Source organism: Sphaerodactylus townsendi, linkage group LG01, assembly GCF_021028975.2.
Source record: "Sphaerodactylus townsendi isolate TG3544 linkage group LG01, MPM_Stown_v2.3, whole genome shotgun sequence".
Lineage (NCBI taxonomy): Eukaryota > Metazoa > Chordata > Lepidosauria > Squamata > Sphaerodactylidae > Sphaerodactylus > Sphaerodactylus townsendi.
Window position 1 is genome coordinate 165106369 of NC_059425.1, and position 21837 is coordinate 165128205.

At 42.4% G+C, this 21837-nt stretch overlaps 1 protein-coding gene across 3 annotated transcripts in view; it reads right to left on the reverse strand.

The window, feature by feature from the left end:
* Positions 1-4224: 4224 nt before the first annotated feature.
* Positions 4225-21837, reverse strand: part of WDR35 (WD repeat domain 35) — a 51124-nt gene continuing 33511 nt past the window's right edge. For all 3 annotated transcript variants that reach the window (XM_048498993.1, XM_048498985.1, XM_048498977.1), the window contains 8 exons: positions 21109-21255; positions 20564-20696; positions 18704-18814; positions 17472-17636; positions 15904-16044; positions 11284-11440; positions 5741-5981; positions 4225-5205 (listed from right to left, as the gene is read on the reverse strand). In XM_048498993.1, coding sequence (XP_048354950.1) covers positions 5055-5205; positions 5741-5981; positions 11284-11440; positions 15904-16044; positions 17472-17636; positions 18704-18814; positions 20564-20696; positions 21109-21255 — 1246 coding nt within the window. In that variant the 3' untranslated portion in view covers positions 4225-5054. The remainder of the gene's footprint in view (positions 5206-5740; positions 5982-11283; positions 11441-15903; positions 16045-17471; positions 17637-18703; positions 18815-20563; positions 20697-21108; positions 21256-21837) is intronic.

The window sequence follows — 21837 nt, forward strand, 5'->3', positions numbered from 1 at the left end:
ACTCATATCAGCTTAAAACTGATTCTAAAATTAAACCAGCGCTTAAAGAGTAGTTTATGAGTGTTCAGACCAATATGTGCTGGTATGGAGATGCAGTCAGAAGTATGAAAGAGGATAGATAATAGATCTCAGTGACAGATAACAGGTTTGCTAGTCAGGAAAAAATAATTCGGAAAATAAATGAAGAGTATGAAACCAATAGAAGGGACTGCAATAATATAGACTTGCACAAGAGCGAGACTGACATGCTTCAAAATAATTCTCTGAGTACAGTTGAATATGATTTGCATATAGAATTACATTAGGGGAAAAATAACATTTTGAAAGGGATTCCAGAAGTATTGAAGATTATGTAACTACGTTTATCGAAATCTGTGAGTTTAAGTTTTTCACCACAACAAATAGTACTCTGTGGTACTATTAGTACTCTAATACTCTGTGGTACTAATAGTACTCTACAACAAGTAGTCCCATGTGGATCATGAAAGCAGTACATAAGAACCAGCCACAGACAAGTTTTACAGAAACACTTTAGTAGATGAACAAATTTAGGGTGTAAATTAAAAAAAAGAAAAATAAATTACAGCATGCAGATGAAGACTGAAAATACTTCAAGAAACATAGGATATTGACAGCAATTGAGAGTCTTTTTTGCATTCTGTGAGTGATAGCAGGTATATCCTGAAACTAAGATCTACATATATAGAAATCTAACAGTGTGTTTGTCCCTGATGGTCTCCCTCAGAAGCTGCTGGACGGATCGCCCCCAAATTTTCACAGGACGTCCCTCCCTGTTGCGGGCAGGTAGTTGGACCTTCAAATCACCGAAAGTCCATACCTGAGCCAGGTAAAATGTCTTTTTCCTGGCGCACCAGGCCATGAAACTGGCTGTGTTTAACTGTCATCCTTAGAATGTTCGTGCAGCCTGTCTGTCTGTGGCCTGAGGGGTTGGTATGCTCTTAGAATGTTTGCGCAGATGGCCAGAGATGAGCAGTGAAAACAGTACATAGGTAATACTGTTAGGTAATATGAGTGGAAGTGAAACACATACACACTTTGCCGTGTGAGACATCAGGTGGGGTTTCCCCCCTTCACACGCAGGTAACTTTCACTCTCTGTGCCTCACCCACTGCTACCACACAATACACATCCAGCTCATCCTCTTACCACATCTCACTCTTGCCTTCCTCACATCCAACCACCAGTTACCCACTTCCTCACCCATATTCGCCACAGCTCTCTTTTACTAAAAGCAAGCTGGAGTTTGCCTTTTTCTTCTAAGAAAATCCACGGGGTGGGGGGCCAACCAACACTACCAGCTCCGCTTCTTTTGCACATGGCCCTTTAAGAATCCAGGGAGCTGGCCTCGATCTGAGCACCTCACCACCCTGCCTCTGCTGCCTGACTGGGATAGTCTCCTTGCCCCAGTTCTGCCTTACCCAAGCCAGGACTGTGCGTGTCAACCAGCCTCTTGGACAGTGGGATTTGCACTCTGGACAGTTCCGTTGTGCAATGGGAAGGGTTACCTTATACTATAAAAACAAGACAGCACCATATAATGATGTGCATTGAAAAGGGAAAGAGGGATTCCATTTGACCACCCCAAAAGGCTATGCTGGGGATCATTGGACCTGTGTTGGTTGTGGACTGTGATGAGAAGGACAATTGCCACAACAACGCGTGGCTGGGCCCGCTAGTACTTCTTATATTAATCTAAACAAACAAACAAAGATGGGGGAGATGACCAAAGCTGGCCGGATAAGGACTAAATATTCTTTAGGAGTATAGAATGTTGAGAGCAGTTGAGTGTCAGTTAAAGATAAAGGGGTAGAGAGGCTTTGTTTTAATAAATGTCTTCCTTCCACTTAAACTCTCTATTCTGTTAAAGCAAACTAAGAATGATGTTATCGTTGTACTTGTCATGAGGATGCTGCTGCCATTTCAAAGACACTGCATCTAGTGTGGCACTGTATTGAACACAGATAAAACATCCATATATTTCCCCATAATCTCTGTTTCGCCTGCCAAATTCATGTATTTTATCTCATTTTAAGATTCTTCTGTTATTAAGTGTGTCTCTCTTAAATTGGACATGGATTTCTAACTGCAGGTTGCTTCTTTCCTTACTTCTTCTCCATAGAGGTATAGGGTCTTCCTTTTGTAGTTCTTGTCCCTCCATTATTCTTTGTATATGTAGTTGCTCTTTTTTAATGCCTTTCCTCTTCTCCACAGTGTGTTTATGTGTACATGAAATATACACAATTTTTCTTCTGAGAAATAGCTATTCTAATTTGTGTGTAGGTAATATTTGCCCAGTTTCACCCCTCTTTCCCGCTGTCCTTCATTCACAAGGGCTCCCAGCTTTTGCATCAGCATTTCAGGGAAGGGGAGGGCAGGGGTGATCCACCTGTACAAACACCTTGCATTGGTACTTTATAGGAGCCAATCAAAGGCTAATAAAAACACACACACAAAAACAAGGGGAAAAAACAACAAACATCCATAACAACAGATTACAACAATTAGTTGAATAAATATTTGACTTTCAGCTCGTTCCCTGGCTAAGTAGGACCTTGCGTTTTTATATGCTAATGCACAAAACTTTGCTACCTGCTGAGAGGTGGTTACATCTTTGTCTTCCAACAACATTTTCCTAATCTCTTGATCAGATCCTTTGCAATTATCAGACCATGCTGAACAAGTAGAGGTAAAATGAAGAGCTCTCTTTCTGCCTTATGCAGCATGCAGTGCAGCAAAATATGTGCCATAAAATCCACGTCCCCAGAATTATGAACACATTTCCTCAAATCCTTTGGGGTTTAAAATGAAGCAGTGGTCCATTGCTGATCGTCCCTTTCAGAAACCAGCCTGTACATCTCCTAACAGCTTTTCTTCCTCAAGCCATGCCAGAAGCATTGCTGGGGTAGTTGGTATGAAGCTTACTGTATTTATTTCGAGATGCACAGCCAGGACTAGGTGCCAACTCACCCTTGCTAGAACAGGAGGTAACTGCTTGCAGTATAAGAAAAAGAAACACTCAGACAGTAGATTTAGTTCCAACAGGAATACTTTATCTCTTGTTTCTCAAAGGAACAAAAATAACAATAACTATCCACTCTCTACTCTGACAACAATCTGAGCCCGAACCTGAAGGTGAAGGAGAGGTACTGAATTGGGTATGCAGTCTTCTTATATAGTTTTGTCCAGCAAATCATTAGCTAGATGATCTAATCATCCTGGCCTGTGACCTTTTCACTTCTGCTGACTGTTACATGCCAATCACTGCAGACCCAGACAGAGAGGCTCCGACCTTTACAATTCTGCTGACTGTTACATGCCAATCACTGCAGACCCAGACAGAGAGGCTCCGACCTTTACAATTCTGCTGACTGTTACATTCCAGTCATTCTAGACCAGCATATGACCACCTTGCAATTTTCAATATCCTGACACTTACTTATAACATTAAGTAGACTGATTGGTCTATAATGGGTTGAGTCCATGATCATCCCTTTTTTAAATACGGGTACTGGGGTGCTGTGTGGTTTCCGGGCTGTATGGCCGTGTTCTAGCAGCATTCTCTCCTGACGTTTCGCCTGCATCTGTGGCTGGCATCTTCAGAGGATCTGATGGTAGGAATGGAAAGCAGTGGAGTATATATACTGTGAGGTCAAAAGGTGAGGCCCTCTGAAGGTGAGGACCTTTTGACCTCACAGTATATATACTCCACTTGCTTTCCATTCCTACCATCAGATCCTCTGAAGATGCCAGCCACAGATGCAGGTGAAACATCAGGAGAGAATGCTGCTAGAACACGGCCATACAGCCCGGAAACCCCAGTGATTCCGGCCGTGAAAGCCTTCGACAATATGGGTACTATTGCGACTTCTTTCCAATCTGTTGGAATATAGCCTGTACGGTTAATATAGGTGAACAGTTCAGCTAGAATTGTGGCCCATCAATCAATATTGACTTTCAAAAGCTCTGGGGAGATAAAATCATAAAATCATTTACTGGGGCTTTCCCGGTCTTTAATTTGGAGATCATAAATGCTTCCAGCCTTTGTGTCAGCTTTTTAGGGAAGGGGAGGGCAGGGGTGATCGACCTATACAAACGCCTTGAATTGGTACTTCATAGGAGCCAATCCATTCTGTATATTTTAATTTTTCTTCACAAACAATCTTGAGTGAATGCTGTAGAAAAGCAGCACATAACTAGAGTAGATAATAAGCAAAATATTGATTTATTTCTCTAACACCGGCCGCATTTATGTGAACAAGATTAACAAATCATACCTCCCATTACATTTGGAGAGAACGTTTGTATCTGTACATGTAAATATGACACTCAAGAAATCTTTAAAACCATCTGCATTAGACAGGAAATTTACACATCTGTAAACATATGGTCTCCCAAGTTACACCGAATTACAATTCAATCAATGCTGTGCCTGAAAGTTATAACAGTATGATTTTTTCATGCAATGCAGTTGCACTGTTTTCCTTCCTGTGCAAAATAGCCAAAAAGAAAATGGACAGGATTCTATCACTCTGGTCAGCTACATATGGAGAATTCCTCTGGCCCATGAAGTCGTCCTTCCTTTTTTATTGGTAAAGGGCTTCTTGTGCTAGAAGATTATCAGGCCAGAGTGGTAGGATCCAAACCATTCTTTTTGGGGGCCAAGGATGCTATTTTAATATTGGTTAGCCATCATGAAATTCTTTCCTTCAGTCTTTTCCCCTATATTTTAGAAAGCTATTCTACCGAGTATAGTATATATAAAAATAAAAGACAAAAGCCTTCCAAAAAACAGAGAAAACAAGGCCGTTATTCATTTCCTTTCGATCTTACACTTGGAAAGTAGCCTGCCAGCTTGAGGCTGTTTTAGAGAAAGGATTCAAATTAGTTCTGTTTTTTTATAGGCTGGAATGAGGCATAAATTACTTTTGCTTTTGAGTTTATTCCTCCCTGTACTCATCTTAATAGGGTTTCTAAACATTTCAGACCTTGCACTTGCTTTGAATACCAACATGGGCACACACACTTTCCTGTGATTAGGCCACTGAGCTGTGGCAGAGAGGGCAGAAGTTGTAATTGCTGATTTCTTGGGCCTGCACACAGTGCTTGCACACGCCACACATCCAGAACTGATACTCTGTGATGGGCCTTCCTGTAGCAACACAGGTCGGAAGCTTTCCTTCTCCCCTGTAGAACAAAGGAAGAAAAACAATTATCATTAAAAGGGCATCTACACAATAGAATAAGAAACCATTTTATTCAATTATAAGGAACCACTTTATTCGAAAGGGTCATTTCAGTTGAGAGTATGGCTCCAACTGTCCTGGAGAAAAAAAATTACCTGTCCCTTTAACAAAGGCTCACAGTACAATACTAAGCAGAGTTGTATCTTTCTAAGACCTTGGATGTAGAAGGTTGCATCTTTGTTTAGGATTGCACTAGTTACTGTGTGGAAATGGGCAGTGGAATTTTTCATGGCATAAAGGTAAATAACAGCACTTTGCAAATAACACTGCATTAACCCTCTATTGAAGGGACATTTTCTCTCTAGGCAGTTGGCAACTTTAGTAGAGAATCAAGAACACCTTCTAATATCCATTCAGAAATTAAAATAAATGGTGATGCATGACAGGTATTTTTAGCAGCACTTCAGCAAATAGATGCAGCATCTAAACTCATAAGATTCTCAAAGTCACTCCAAGAATACAAGCAGCAAGCTTACTCTTCCAGAAGACCATCCAAGTCTGACTTCTTGCTATCTTTAGGACAATGCTTGGTGAATATCTGCAGGGCCAGATCTTCATACTGCTCCCTTTGTTCTGAGCTCAGGGTTTCTAAAGACTCGAGTTTCACAAAAGCTTTTGAACAGGTACCAAATGCTCTATTGGCGCAGGCGCAAAGAGCCAACAGAGAGTAAATCTCTACTGCGGGAATAACACCTTCATAATCCCGCAGGTGAAGAGCTGTAAAAGAGAGGACAAGATTCACACATGCTAACATTCCACGTAACAGTTCCTCCCTATTCTTGATTTACACAAGCCAGAGGAGTACAGGATACCCAAAAAGCAGGACTGTTTTGACCCAGATAAAACCTTTTGGTGCATTCAAATTTATTCTGGCATTGTGAATCTATGTTAGCGCAGCTCTAAGGTTACAGCTGCACAACCGCAACAACATGAGCATGAACAGCCTTGGGAGAAGGACGAATTGCGGCTCTGTCAGCATCATGTCTTCTCCTGTGGTTGATCCACGCCCAGCAACAGAGAAAGATCCAAGTCCAATATTGAAACTACTGACAAGCCAAAAAATGAGTGTTCCTCCCCTCCACTAATGTAGATATGACAGCACAGGGGCAGGGTCTGCTGAGTGCTGCTAATAACAGGGCAGCCAACCACCCATTACTGAAGCTTCCTGATATGCCTGTTTCTCACAGCTGCTTCTGGGCTCACCAGAGCCTAGCAAAGGTGTACGAAAGGTTTTGCCAGATCCTGGGCTGAGCTTGGGAGGTTGTTTATTTTCCAGCCTTTCTCCTGAGCTCAGTGCAAGTGGAAGAGGGAGGGCTAAAACTACACTATCAATTGCTCTGCCAGCACGTTAGGGCCTTGGCTTGGAGAAGAGTTGGTTTTTATACCAAATTTTTATCTTAACTTTAAGGAGTCTCAAAGTGTCTAACAATTACCTTCCCTTCCCCCTCACAACAGACACTTTATGAGGTGTAGGTGGGGTTGAGAGAGTTCTGAGAGAACTGTAACTAGCCCAAAGGTTACCTAGAGAGTTTTATGGGGAAGAATGGGGAATGAAACCTGGTTCTCCAGATTAGAATCCGCCACCCTTAAAACACTATGCCACACTGGAGCCAGCCAGTGACAGAACAGGTTTTGGAGGTCATAACAGGTCCGTCATCTCTGCCTCCACTAGCTGGAATAGTGGAACTGGCAGCACTGCAGAGGCCTGCCTTGAACATGAATCATGGCAGCATGGATTTGGGGAGTCATGATGGAAACAAGGCATGCCCTCCTCCTGCACTGGGGTGTTGCACTTAAATAAGTTTTTGATTCCAGCACACCCTTCCTTTTCTTTCCTAGAACTTGCCAATGACATGACTGAACCTGGGTGCCTTTATGAGGCTCCCAAGTCTAAAAGGGAGCACCTATTACAACAACTATAAGTTTAAAATAAAAGGGGGACCCTACTATTCAATGGTGTCTCGGCTGGAGGATGGGGCAGTGTCCTCACATGCGACATACTGTTTAGCTCATGTTAATGCTGTTGCTGAAGATTTATTAATTTATGTTATCTATAATCTGCCTTTCTCACTTGCACTCAAATTGGACTACATTGAGTGAAATACAATCGAATGATTGGACATTCAATAAACAAAGTAATAGGATTCAAGTTGCAGAATCAACCAGAAGTCTAAAAACAGAACTGATGTAAAGCATATTTATCAACACAATACATAAAAATGATGGAAAATTCCATAGTTGGATCCTGGTTTCAACAAGCTATATGCAGTAGTATAGACCACAGTCTTGAATAATTTTTAAAGTAACTTTGTGAATCATATAGTACAGTGCAAGTTTATCGCCTGTGTAGAAAAGCCCTCTTGAATAATTCAGTTTTGCATATCTTACTGAAAACTATGAGAGTGGGAACCTTCCTGACCTTCTCAAGCAAGCCATTCTACAAGATGGGGGTCATAAATGGAGAAAGCACAAGAATAGGCAGTGGCTGATTTTGCCCATTTGCAGAGTGGAATGCAAGGGAGGGGAGGGAGGGGGAGGGGCCCGGCATCTGGACATGGCCCACTTACCCTAGCGGATGGAGCAGGAGGGGGGCCATGCAAGGGAAGAGGAGTGAATGAGGGGAGTGAATGAGGGGTGGCATGCAAGGGAGGGGAGGGAGGGGGAGGGGAAGACCCTGCTCCGATGAACAAAGCTGTCATGCAGGATCACAGAAGTGGTCTCGCAGACAAGGCTTTATATGTGATAGCTTAAACTTTAAATTGTGCCTGGCAACTGATGGACAGCCAGGGAAGTGTTTGCAGGGTGTGAGTATTATGCCATCTAGCTCCTGATAATAGCTGAGCTGCAGCATTCTGCACCAGCTGGAATATCCAAATTGATTTTGCGGGGAAATCAATGCACATTGCAGTAGTCTAGTCTTGATGCTACTGTGGCATGGATCCAGGTGGCGGATCAGCCGTATCACGACAAGGCCGTCTTTTGGGCTAGGATGAATCGGAATTAGCCTTTTTAGAAACTGCATTAACTTGTATCTGCAGTAATAATGTTGGGTCCAGCAAAAAGCCAAGGCTCTTAACTGAGTCAGCAAAAGTCAACTAAACGCCATCAGAAATGGGGAGCACAATGTCCTTTAAGGTCTCTGCCTTTCCAGCCAGCATTGCCTCTGGCTTTTCACGGATTAGTTCAATGTGTTCCCTCTCAGCCAATTTACCACAGCAACCAGCCAGCGATTTAAGTCCTCTACCCCATCACCGGGGGATTTGAATAAGAATATATAAGGATGGGTATCATCTACATATTGATGATGTGGGGCCAGGACCGCGTTCCTGGTCCTACACAGCTGCATTAGTTTAAGAAAAACTTAAAGTTAGAAAACACCCAAGAAGCAATTTTGAAACAGAAGATAAGTTTACTGGACAGCAAAAGTATCTGACCAGGGTGTCCCCTTAAGGATAAGAGGCACCCACACTTCATTCAAAAGGACCAATTTTATAGACACAAAAATACAGAAAGTTACAGAAGGTGAACTCTCCTGAGGGAGAGGCACGCCTTGGTGCTCTCAAGTGAGAGACACAGAATTTAGAAAGTTACAGAAGGTTACCCCTCCCGGGTGGCTCTCGAAAGAGACACGCCCAGTAGAGGAAGAACCTTAGTTTTTATAGTTACAGAATACAGACATCACACAATCCATCCCCTTAAGTTTCACGTATTAATCCATACCCCTTTCACGTGCTACAAGCATGTACCTTAAAAATCTCATTGGATAGAATCTGTCTCCTGGTCACAGTAAGACAGCCTCTATTCTAGGTATTCACATTCCTTTTGTTATTCAAACGCTGCCTACTGTTACCTCTATCCATATACAAAGGGCAGCCATAAAACTAGCTTGCTGTCTCCAAGAAAAACCTGTTCTTCTGTTTTTAAGCTATGCAGGATTCCTTAGGATCATAAAACTTCCCTTTCCCAGCATGAAATGTTTTAAAACATTTAAAAGATTTTACATACACTGATTCTAACAACAATTATAGTGAAATACTAATGCATGTGAATCTCTCATTATCATTTCTGTGTTCATTCAACAATATAGAAAAACACTTTTTTCCTTATTTAATTAATCACATTGATTTAGCTATCTCCTATTGCTGGTTCTAACCCAGAAAAACAAGATCATAAAATGCATATTTCTGCTGTCACGTTGGCCCTCAGTGACAAGATCTCAAAGATGTTATCTTAGCTTGCCAGCATACTCACTAACAAGCTGGTAACATTCCTTTTGACCTGTTGTTTACAAGCAAACCTGCTGTCTCTTTACACAGAAACCATTTTGATTCTTCAAATCTTTGGTTCTAAACAGAATCCATATTTCTTGATTAAATACAAATTTTATACATTCTGATCCATCTCCACAATGACGTCCAACCCCAAAGCTATGGGTGATTTGTCCCAAGAGACTGGGACAAATATAAAGAGACTGAAAAACATGGGGGACAGGACCGTGCCCTGTGACACTCCACAGGATAGACTTTTGCTCACTTTTGCTATGCTTTGTTTAAAGTAATATTATGTTGCTGCAAAACACTGCTGTTGAGAATGCATTGGATTCCAACTATTGCAAAGTTATTGCAGCCATACTAGTTGCTGCCACAGTAGTAGTAGAGCCACTGGATGAGCATGGCCGGAAGAAAGATTAATCAACTGAGTGAAGAGCAGGCTCTGTTTTGATCAATTTAAAAATACCTTTCATATCATCACCATATCATCACCCCTGCCTGGTGGAACACCCTTCCATCAGATGTGCGGGCCCTGCGAGACCTTGGTGAATTCCGCAGGGCCTGTAAAACGCTTTTGTTCCACTGGGCTTTTGGTGAGGCTGGCCGCGGATTCCCCCTCTGGGATGCCCCTGTGTTGCGTGCCATTCCATCATCGGCACGCCCAATATAACATCTAATCTACACTGCTACCCCCGCCTGGCCTTGGGTTCGGGCGCCACACTTTTATAATTTTGTTATAATCTTGTTGTACCATACTGCACTGTATTGATGCTGCTAGTTTTATGAATTTTGTAAATTGTTTTGATTTAATTTATTTTATTCTGTGTACTGTTGTTTTGGCCTATTGTATGTAATACTGTTTCTGGCCTGGTGTACACACCGCCCAGAGCCCTTCGGGGGTGGGCGGTTTAGAAATTTGATAAATAAATAAATAAATAAAACATACAAATTAATGGAAGCAGTTTTTAGTGCAAGCAGAAAGAACGGTATGCATGGACACAAGCTCTTGTGCATCTACCAAATCAGACTGGAGCAGAGCTTTATCAACTCTGCTGGAATGGGCAATATCAATTCACACATACCCTACGTAAGACGTACGGATGGACATTGAGGGGTTTCAATGGGTTCCCTGTTATGCAGAGAAGTCTCTGTCATACAGAAGAGAACCAACCAGCCCTTGCAATCGCCTATGTTTGCATTTGAGCCCTGCAGAGGATTTGCAGTAGACCTTTGGGATCGTGGTCAAATATCGTTTGAGAATTATATTTGAGAATTATATTTCAGATGTTGAAGTCAGGTGAAAACTGCAACCTGAGCTGTTTAGACACAGTCGACTGGGAATAGGCTTGGAGATTCGGATGAAACAAATACCAGATTCATCCTGAATCTGGGCAAATTCGGGCATATTCAGGCAAAAATTGGTCGATTATGTCCTGCCCGAATATGAACGAATCTGAATGCAAGGTATTCGGGCTTTTGGGGGGTATTTTTTGGAGTTTTTCGTGTTTCGGCCAGCAGGGGGTGCACTTTTAAAGCTAGAGGCACCAAAATTTCAGGGTATCATCCAGAGTCTGTCCTGATGATACCACCACTCGGGTATCTCTGAATATGTTATTTGTCTTATTCAGGCATACAGATACTTTTATGCCCAAATAAATCCAAATCCAAATTTTATCAAATTTTTAGGGTATTTACCAAGCTGGGAATCTGAAGTCAAAATAGAGAACAGCAACAAGAATGAAGCCTACCTGTCTTCATGGCTGTATCGACATAGCCTTCATAAAGTTGTCTTTGGGCAAGAATAAAAAAATGGTACGCCTCGGCTCCTCGCCAAGCATTATCAATCAGGCGATTGTCTGAAGAAAGTACATCTTCCTCAAGCAAACCAGCTAATGCTGAAGTAGCCTGAAAACAAAATTACAGTAAAGAGAAGCCTGAACACAAAGCTTTTTTTCCCTGTATTCTGAGTGACTGTCTCCCTTTTAGGGTTGGTCAATACTAAAAAAATTCGGTAAAATTCGGATTTGGGTATTTTGGGGCATAAAATGATTTGTATGCCTGAATCCGAATCATAGCCAATTCGGATATACCCGAAAATTCGGGTAAATCCGAAAAATCCGGGTCCGTTTTATTATTTTTTTGAATTTTGGGTGTTTTTACACGTTTTGGCCTGCAGGGGACGCATTTTTAAAGCTAGCGGCACCAAAATTTCGGGAGATCATCTGGAGGCTGTCCTGATAGTTTCTCCCTCAAGTTTGGCGCAGTTTGGTTCAGGGGGGGCAGAGATATTGGCCCGCAAAAAAGGTGCCCCGTCCCCCATTGTTTTCAATGGAAGCTAAACGGAGATGGGGGCTACACTTTTGAAGGCCCATAACGTTGGACCCCTGAACCAAACTCCACCACACTTGGGGAGTATCATAGGGACAGTACATTTATGATACCCCAAAATTTTGGTGACAGTAGCTCTAAAACTGCACTCCCTCACAGTCACCCAAAGAAATTTCCCCAGATTCTGTGCTCTGTAGTGGCTGGCTGGCTCCATTGCAGCTGGCAATAGGAAATTTCCTGTGGGAGGGCTGTGGAGTGCATATTTCTCATGGTAAACCCACAAAACTTTCAGGGTGTCTTCAGGAGAGTCTCTTCATGACACCATCCAGGTTTGGTGACCGTTGCTTCAAGGGGTTCAATGTTATGGGTAGGGTAACCCATCTCCCACTGCCCCCCATAAGCAAAGTTCTTCCCTCAAACCTGGATGGTGTCATCCAAAGACTTCTCCTGAAGATACCCTGAACATTTTGTGACAGTACCTTTGATAAATGTGCACCCCCCACAGCCCTCCACCAGACATTCCCCATTGACAGCAATGCAGAAGTCATCACTGCGGAGAAAAAGAACCTTTGGGCAAATTTTTTTGGGGGTGCTCTGCAGGGGCACATTTTTAGACATTATCAGCACCAAAATATCGGGAATCATCCAGGGGAGACCGGGTCACTGATGACACCCCGCACGCTTTGGTGCAGTTTGGTTTAGGGGCCAAAGTTATGGACCCTCAAAATGCGTAGCCACCATCTCCTTAGCTGTCATTGGAAACAATGGGGATAGAGGCCCCTTTGAGGGTCCATAACTTTGGCCCCCCTGAATCAAACTGCACCAAACTTAGTGTCATCAGGACGATCTCTCTGATGATTCCCTGAAATTTGGTGCCACTAGCTTTAAAAATTCCGGTTTTCATGTTTCTCACCGCTTCCTGCACATGAAGCCTGCTGGAGTGAGTGAGCAGTGAAACACGCAAGAAACCAGCATTTTTTAAAGCTAGTGACCTCAAACTTTCAGGGGTGACATCAGGACAGTGTCCTGATGATACCCCCAAAGTTTGGTGCAGTTTGGCTCAGGGGAGCCAAAGTTATGGATCCTCTCAAAAGGTGTGGCCCCATCCCCTATCAGCTCCCATTGGAAACAATGGGGGATAGTTGCACCCCTTTTGAGGCTCCATACCTGAACCAAACTGTACCAAACTTGGTGGGCAACATCAGGACAGTCACCTGATGATACCCTGATAATTTGGTGCCAATACATCTCAAAATGCGTCCCCTGCAGGCACCCCCCAGAAATTTGCCCACGATTGCTTTGGTGCTGCAGTGACTTAGCTGTATTGTGCTTTTGTCAATGGGGAATTTCTGGTAGAGGGGCTGTGAGGTGCACATTTCTGAAGGTATGGTCGCAAAACTTTCCAGGGTATCTTCAGGAGAGAGTCTGGATGACACCATCCAGGTTTGGGGAAATTTTCTTCAGGGGTTTAATTCTATGGGACCCAAAAAGGGTAGGGCCCATCTCCCACTTCCCTGAAGTAAAGTTCCCAAACCTGGATGGTGTCATCCAGAGACTCTCCTGAAGATGTAATTCTGAAAGTTTTGTGGGTCCCTACTCATGAAAAAATGTGCACTCCACAGCCCCCTCAGAAATTCCCTATTGACAAAAGCAATGCAGCTAAGTCACTGCAGAACAAAGAATCTTGGGCAAATTTTCTGGGGGTGCCTGCAGGGGGGTGCATTTGTAGATGTATCGGTATCATTATTTCGAGTGTAGTCATCAGAGAGACTGTCCTGATGATACCCTCCAAGTTTGGTGCAGAATAGTTCAAGGAACAAGAGATTATGGACCCTCAAAAGCGGATAGCCCTAATCTCCTTAGTTCCCCATTGGAAAGAATCGGGGATAGGGACACCACTTTTGGGGGTCCATAACTTTGGCCCCCCTAAACCAAAATGCACCAAACCTGGAGGGTATCATCAGGACAGTCTCATGATGATACCCTGAAAATTTGGTGCTGATATGTTTAAAAATGTCTCCCCTGCAGGCCGAAATGTGAAAAAAACACCAAAAAATAAAAACGCAATTCGGCTGGTAATCCGAATCCCATGGATTCGGATCTGTTAGGATTCGGACAGCTCAGATTCAGCCCCTGCTCGTCCGAATCCGTCCGAATCCGTGCAGATTCGGTAAAAATTCGGATTTGGACTGTCCGAATCTCCAACCCTACTCCCTTTTCTTCATTAAGAAATGTAGACAGCTACCCACGTGTATGAATTCCATACATTGTAATTACAGGTCATGATACTATTTTTTTAGCTACAAAGAACTTGAATAGTGCCCCACTTTTCTCAACCTTTAAGGAGTCTCAAAACAGCTCAAAATCTTCTTCCCTTCCTCTCCCCACAGCAAACACACTGTGGGGTAGGTGGGGTTGAGAGAGTTCTGAAAGAACTGTGACTAGCCCAAGGTCACCCAGCAGGTTGCATGAGGAGTCGTGGAGAATCTAATCTGTGTTTCCTGGTTAGAGACTGCTGCTCACGTGGAGGAGTGAGGAATCGGATCTGGTTCTCCAGATTAGAGGCTGCCGCTCTTGACCACTACACCATGCTGTACACTATGGGAAAAGTTTTCAAAAACTGAACACGTTTGCTTGGGTTCTTATATACAGGTTATATTTCCTGTTTATGACATTAATATGGGGGAAGTAGAGGTGGGGTGGGGGTGGGGGAGGCAACACAGTACATTGAAGTGCTAACAATGTGCTCAAGATGCTCCACTCAAAATCCTGCCCCTCCCTCAACTAATTAAATTTTCTAAATGAGATAATACATAACGAAATGCTCAGTGTGGATCCTGAAGAGTTGTGAACTGAGGAAGAATGTGTTTGCGTCGATATTACTGAAACTTCTTTCCACAGTTCTTAAACCCTATTGTTGCATTCCATGCCCCATGGAAACTATTTTCTAAATCAAAGTATTTAATTTCAAACAATAGCACTAGAACGTGGATCAAAAAATCCTGTCAATAGGGCAGATAGGAGAGACTTTTCTGTAAACCTAGGGAAATGGCAAGGTAGAAAAATATAAAAACTGGGGGGGGGGGCAAGCGGGATTTTAAAATAAAAAGGAGGACCTAAAAAATAAAAAGGATATTGTGATATTCTACTGCGAGATCTCACCTGTCATCTCAGGAGCTGCTAAGCAGCATCCAAGATGCATTGGAAAGAGTGGGAGAAGACTGTCAGGGCAGAAAAGAGAGAGATGGCTGGGGAATGTGGGTGTTGAACACTGGAGGTGTTTGGGCTGCAGCTGCTGCCTCCACTTCCCTCTATTCATCTATGGATATGGATTAGGCTATGAGGGAGTCCAGGCAGTTATGTGCCTTCTCCACCATTGCTAGTGCTCAGCCCCCATCTCTAAAAAAAACCCCTCTTTCTTCTCGCTCCCCTGGTGCGGCTAACTGATGGCAGTTTTGGGGCTGGATGGGAATTCACAACTTTCCACCCGCCCCTTCCAAACTGAACACCACTGGCATCACCACTTTCCTTTCCTTTCCTTCCTTCCCTCCCTCCCTTTGGTTTATATGATTTATTTATTTATTTAAATTTATAGGCCGCCTCATCCCCAAAGGGCTCGAGGGGGCTCACAACATGGCTGTTTCCAACCCATTATTGGCTGCCCTTCCCTATCATCAGGCTCAGGATGGCTCACAACAATCACATGACAATAAAATCTACCATTATCATCACAATACATTATGTAACTACATGTCTGCACCCTAACTAATAGGTGAAAGTTCACTGGGAAGGAATAAACAATAATAAAAGGACACACTCAATACCCAAGGAAAGGAAAGAAAAAGGGAAGGGGCAGGAAAAGGAAGGCCAACTTTTTTGTTACGGTTCCACACTTGTAGGTTAATAAACTGCATGTTCTAGGGAGACATTATGCGGATGAAACACATCACCTTTTGTGTATCTACATTTGAACAGCACTATCTTGTAAAGGGAAACCTTGCTTTTATGTCAGGGAATGAGCAGACGTTTCAGTACTGTACCTCTGAAGTCTTTCCTTTAGCCTTTCCCCTCTGTGCATTTTTCATTTGTTCATGATACTGTTCAACAAGTAAAGCTGACATGACATAGAGTTTTTTAACTCGCAAAGGTTTGGTCCTCTTTTTAGCTTCATCATCTGCAATCTTTTAAAGATAAGTACATTAACATTATATTGATAAGATGTACAAACTCTTCCCCCCCCTCTTTGCGAGAGCTGAAACACTGATGAATGGAATGCAGTGAAAAATGCATTTATATTACAAGCGAGTTAGTTCTGCAACTAATTATCTCCCTCTTTTCTCGGAATTAGAAGGCAGACGAGAAAAAAACATAACATGAAGAAAAGAGATGCAAGGTCAGATGCAGCTTCTGAGGTAATATAGGGGAACTGCTGTTAAAAAAAATAAATGCACACATACCTACATGCACAGAAACCCTCATCTGAATATAAAGGGTTTTAGTGCAAAAAAGTCATGTGTCCCATGAAATGAATAGATTTATTCCCATAAACAGAATCAAGATTTACTATTGCAGAAAACAAAACTACAAAGATTCACACAGCGCAAACATGTAAGAATAATGTATTATCAAAAGCACCATAGAAATCCTATATAATTTTCCCAAGTATCCTAGTCTCCCCACAATATGCCTAGTGCAATGAAGTTTCTGTTATTTTGGGTGAAGGATACATTCCTCCTTACAGATAAGGCTTGTGGCTTGGAAGTGAGTTTCAATTCATCCTAACAGCTGGCTCCTCAGTTGCTCAAGGGCACTTTCAATTGGTATTCTAGATAGGCTACTTTTGGTATAGAAATGAGATCAACACAAGGACCTTGTGATATTTGTGCAAGGATCCTTGATCTTCCCATCTCTCCCCTCCCTTAGCAGCCATTTCTGACTCTGGGAAAGTTTATTCCACAGGTTCCATGACCCATCTGGGGGTAACAGCTGTATGGGTTAGGAAGTTGTGGTGAGGAAGGTGAAGGAGGGTTAAATCACTGCCTTCTGCCAGTGGAGCTCTGCTCATACAAGGGTCTGGGACAAGGAGCTTAAGGACCAGCTACACCCCCTTTAAACTAACTCATCTACTGACACCTGTCCCATGGCCTTTAGAGGTTAAGCGGACTGAAAACAATGTAAAATGGTTTAAAAGGGTGTAAAAGAGTTTGCACCATTTTCCAGGGGCGGAGCGAGGGGAAAAATGTGTGCGTCCTGCGCCCCTGCCATTCCCCCACCCCGGAACGCCCCCTTGGCACTACACCACTGCTGTTTTCACACTGCTGTTTTTGGCCTGAGACAGGATGGTTCTGTAGTGCTGCCCTGCTTACAGTATTCATCCCCTACTCAACTTTGCTTGCCACCTACATTACCACTCTTCAGGCACTAGGTGATATACACACTGTTTATCTGTTGTTTTAATCTCTAAGTCTGGGGTTGCTTCTGTTATACAGACTAGATTTTGTTGTTGGCTTAAACATCCCCCCCCCTTTTTTAACTCGTTTGATTTTTATTACATTTATGCACTGCAAAATCCAAACAACAAACAATAATAAACAAATGCCAGCAGTACCTTGAACATAAGTTTAGCAGCATCAAAGAAATAGTTGGCTTTATAATACAGTTTAACAGCATCAAGGGGTTTGTTCTTTTCCAATAAATGGGATGCATATCTAGCTAGCAGGGAACCAATCTCTTTCATGTTGTGCTGCTTAGCCAGTTCAACAGCTTTCCTCCACTAAGGAAAAAGGAAGCAATCATTAATATTACACAAGAGGCTGAATATGTATCAGGCAGCAGAAGACTAGGACTAAAGTGCTTTGTTGATGAAACTCCTATTTATCTGTTTCTTTCAAATATTTACACCTAAGTCAAATGCCTCTTGAGGAAGTTTGAGACTTGCATGTGTTGGAGGCTTCAAGGCCACCAGTAGATCCCACTTTGAGCTGATATGCTGGGATTTAACACTTCCACCTGGCAAGTCATCCTCTACCAAGGCTCCTGATAGCAATCATTGTTGTTTAAGGATGCAGCTCTAAGGCCACTGAACTTTATATGAACCCCTAGGAACATTTCAGGTTCATGGAGATACAAGGGACTTAAACTGGAAGTAACTTAGACAGCAAGTAACCTTGGTCTTCCCTGTTTGGAATAAGATATGACTGCCACTTGGCAACACAATCCAGTGCTCATATCTCTGTAAATGGGATTGAGGTCCCTGTGTAAGAAACCAACACTGAGATACACATCATTCAGCCTGCCACACCATAACAAAGCAAAAACAGACTGTACAAATAGTAGGGGGTCCACTTCTAAACCTTCTCTACCTTTCAGGATTCGAACTCCACGCTACTTTCATGTCCCCCAAAATGGCATTTAAGTATTTCATATCAGTCAACACAGAGCAACTTTATATTTTATTTTTTCATTTTTAACATTAATAAATGTGTAGCAACATTAAACAGCAGGCTATCTAAAGATCTCATGGCTGTTTTGCACATTATGCAGAGGATAACTAAAAATGACCATCAAGGATCAGTTCATGAGGAATGACAGCCAATATCCTTGATAAGCGTGCTCTGCTGCACTCATTGCGTGGATGCAAACCTCATTTTGTATTTTATGCAAATTAGGTTTATCAATAAAAATAACACTTATTAAATACTCATAGCAGAGCGGGGGTTACAGCTGGTTAGCAGAAATGCCTAGATTACTACACAGTAATTATAAAATAATGGCTTCCCCCCTCCCCAAAATGATAGTAGAATCATAAAAAGTTACATATCGTCAAAGGCCCTCTTATACCTGATTGAGATGTACACAGCAATCTACTGCATCTTTTGGTCTGTTACATTTGAGAAAGGCCATTACAGCTTGTTCACACATGCCCACTGTCACAAACTTATGGGCTATATCCTGCAAGGAAAAAAATGAAATTCTAGAAAAGCAGACTTTGTAGTTTGGATGTTGTTTGCAGTATACAGGCCATCAAGTCCAATCAGTTGAGTGGGACCTCACCACCTCCCTAGTGGCTGATTCCACTACTGAACTACTCTTACTATATAAAAAAAAGAAGTCTCTTGGTATCCAGCCTGTACCTTTCTACCCATAAATCCTTTAAAAAATAAAAATATTTTAAAAAGATACTTTGGCATATGTTCTGTAGCAGAGTTGGGATGAGCATACCCAGAAGTGGGGCACTATCAGTGCCTGGGGGCTCTGGCATGGCCCCCTTTTCTTGTCTCCCCTACCATGTACCTCTCCTGCTAACTTGCCCATTTGGTTGCAAGCATGCCAGGATACATGGTTCTAGCTTCCCAGCTGTGGCACTCCTGGCACCAGTCAGTGCTATAGGGAGAAGGGCATGAATGCAATGTGGGCACCTGTGAGTGCAGATGGTGAGAAGACTTATGAGCAGGGGAAGGATGCACGGTCAAATGTGGGGAAGGGAGGTGGGTAGAAAAGGAAGCCTGAAGGGGGAGCTGATGATAGGTGGAGGGGTATGTTCTGGCCAGGGCCCTTCCAAAACCTGGCAGGTTTGAGCCTACTTCGTCAGATGCCTACTTTCATCCCATGCTGGCCATGTTCCTTTCATACACTATCAACACACACATGTAACTAACATCTCCACATTTTACTATGAATATTTTGACATATTCTGAAAACTTTATTATTTTATTATCATTATTGTCTCATTTGACCTATATACTATGGGTTCTGGGCGGTAATAACTGTAAATATACGATTTAAATGATTAAGAAAATTTCTAAAATGGTAGCCTTCTAAATATGGCCCCTTCTGCACATGCAGAATAATGCACTTTCAATCCACTTTCAGTGCACTTTGCAGCTGTGCAGAATAGCAAAATCCACTTGCAAACAATTGTGAAAGTGGATTGAAAGTGCATTATTCTGCATGTGCAGAAGGAGCCTATATTTCAACAAGGGATGGGATGGCAGCATTGCTTCCAAAATCATCAAAAAGTGATGGCCAGAAAAATCAGAGCAAAACAAAAATGTTAAACAAGCAACACAAGCAAACAAAACTTAAAAGCTGAAAACTGAAAAGTGAAAACTGAAAAAGGGGATGATTTTTGTCTTTCTGCCTCCTCTCTGTGTGTGTATTTACTTAGGCCCCTTCCACACATGCAGAATAATGCACTTTTAATGCACTTTCAATGCACTTTGCAGCTGTGTGGAATAGCAAAATCCACTTGCAAACAATTGTGAAAGTGGACTGAAAGTGCGTTATTCTGCATGCGCAAAAGGGGCCTTACAATTGGCATTTTTTCTAGAATTAAGGCATTCAATGTTACAAATGTAACTATCAGTGAATTAATAAGAGATGTGTGATATTTTTTTCACCAAAAGGCAATATAGGATGAGAAGGATCTTTATATCAGTTTCTTTTAAAATTGCAAAATAGCTCATGAGTGACAAGCAGCATGTGACAACCTAGTAACTACTCCTAGTCACACAGGATTATTCTAACAAGGTTTCCTTTTTAAAATAAACAATTCCTATGGCCATCACTTCATTCTAAACATGCTGGTGTTTCTATCCTCAGTAAATCAGAAGACTAATAGCCAAGATAGGAAAAAAAAAGAGGTATTTTGGGTAAAGCTACTCTTAGGGTATTCACTGGTAAGCAGCTTTTTATACCTACAGAAAGCAATCTGTTGTTTTCTGGGAGGGAATTAGCCAAATCCTCCAGCCCTTGATAGTCTTCTAACATATAGTAACATTCAGCCAAACGTTCCTGGTTTCTTCCTTGCACAAAATATTGAATTGCATTTGCCCTAAGGGGAAAAGAAGAACCCATAAGATCTCTGTCAATCTATTCACACGGCTATCTGGCACAGTGTGTTCAAACATGTATAACTGGAAGTGTGTTCCACAGTGTGTTCAAACATGTATAACTGGAAGACTCAATTTATGCACATACACACACAACCACACATCATAGAACATCATTTATTTTGAAAAGGTTATGTTGCACTAGCAACAGATGGAAATAGCTGGATACTTTAGTTAATAAAGAAGAATAGCTCTTTGTTTTTTCAACATAAACCAAGTAATAAAACTTTGGGACAACTTAACATGGAATAATATTAACCCTCAATCTCCATTCTATGGGGAAGGCAAAGCTAATCAGAATGAGGTTGCATAAGGAGGCAGCTAGTCATTGAACAACTCCAGTTATGACCATACCATTTTTGCCTATCAGCAAAGTACTCTCCAACTGCATTATGGGCTTGTTCCAGAAGGCTGTCATCCGCATGTCCTGAACCAGTTTTCAAAAGCTGCAGGACCCGAAACCCATCTCCAAGTTTTATCCGTAAGCTAATTGCAAGATCCCTGAAAAGGTTAACAAGTACACAATTTTAGTGAATGCAAAAATGGCACTTGTTATGAAAGACAGAGGAAAAGAGAATGGAGGACGAGGGAAGAAAAATGGCTATGAAACTGAGCTTAGAGCCCAGAAGCTCCTGGTTCAGATTTGCCTCAGGCTTGAAGCCATTAACTCAAGTTACCACCACAGCTTTATCACAGCAGCAACAGAGTCTCCTTCACGTGCTCTGAGCTTCTAGGTGAATTAAGAGCACGTTAAGTATGAATATATTTGCTTGCAGTCCTCTTGCTTCTTCCACATTTAAATCTGTTGGCCTGTTACTTTCTAGTTCCTTTGCCTGAATATTTTTTTTGCTGTTCTTCATCAACAAAATAACATGGACTACAAGTTTGTTTTGCCTGGTGCTCCCACAGTCAAGACGAATAGTTCTCTTCATCATCAGCAGAGGCGTAGCTGGGCCAGAGTGGGTCCGGTGCGCACTCTGTCCCCCCCCCCCCCCACCGTGGCGCCCTCCCCACCTCCCCTTAGTTCAGCCTGGAAAAGTGGCCTGTTCCCTTCAGGCTGAAAATGGCCTGGTGGGAATTACA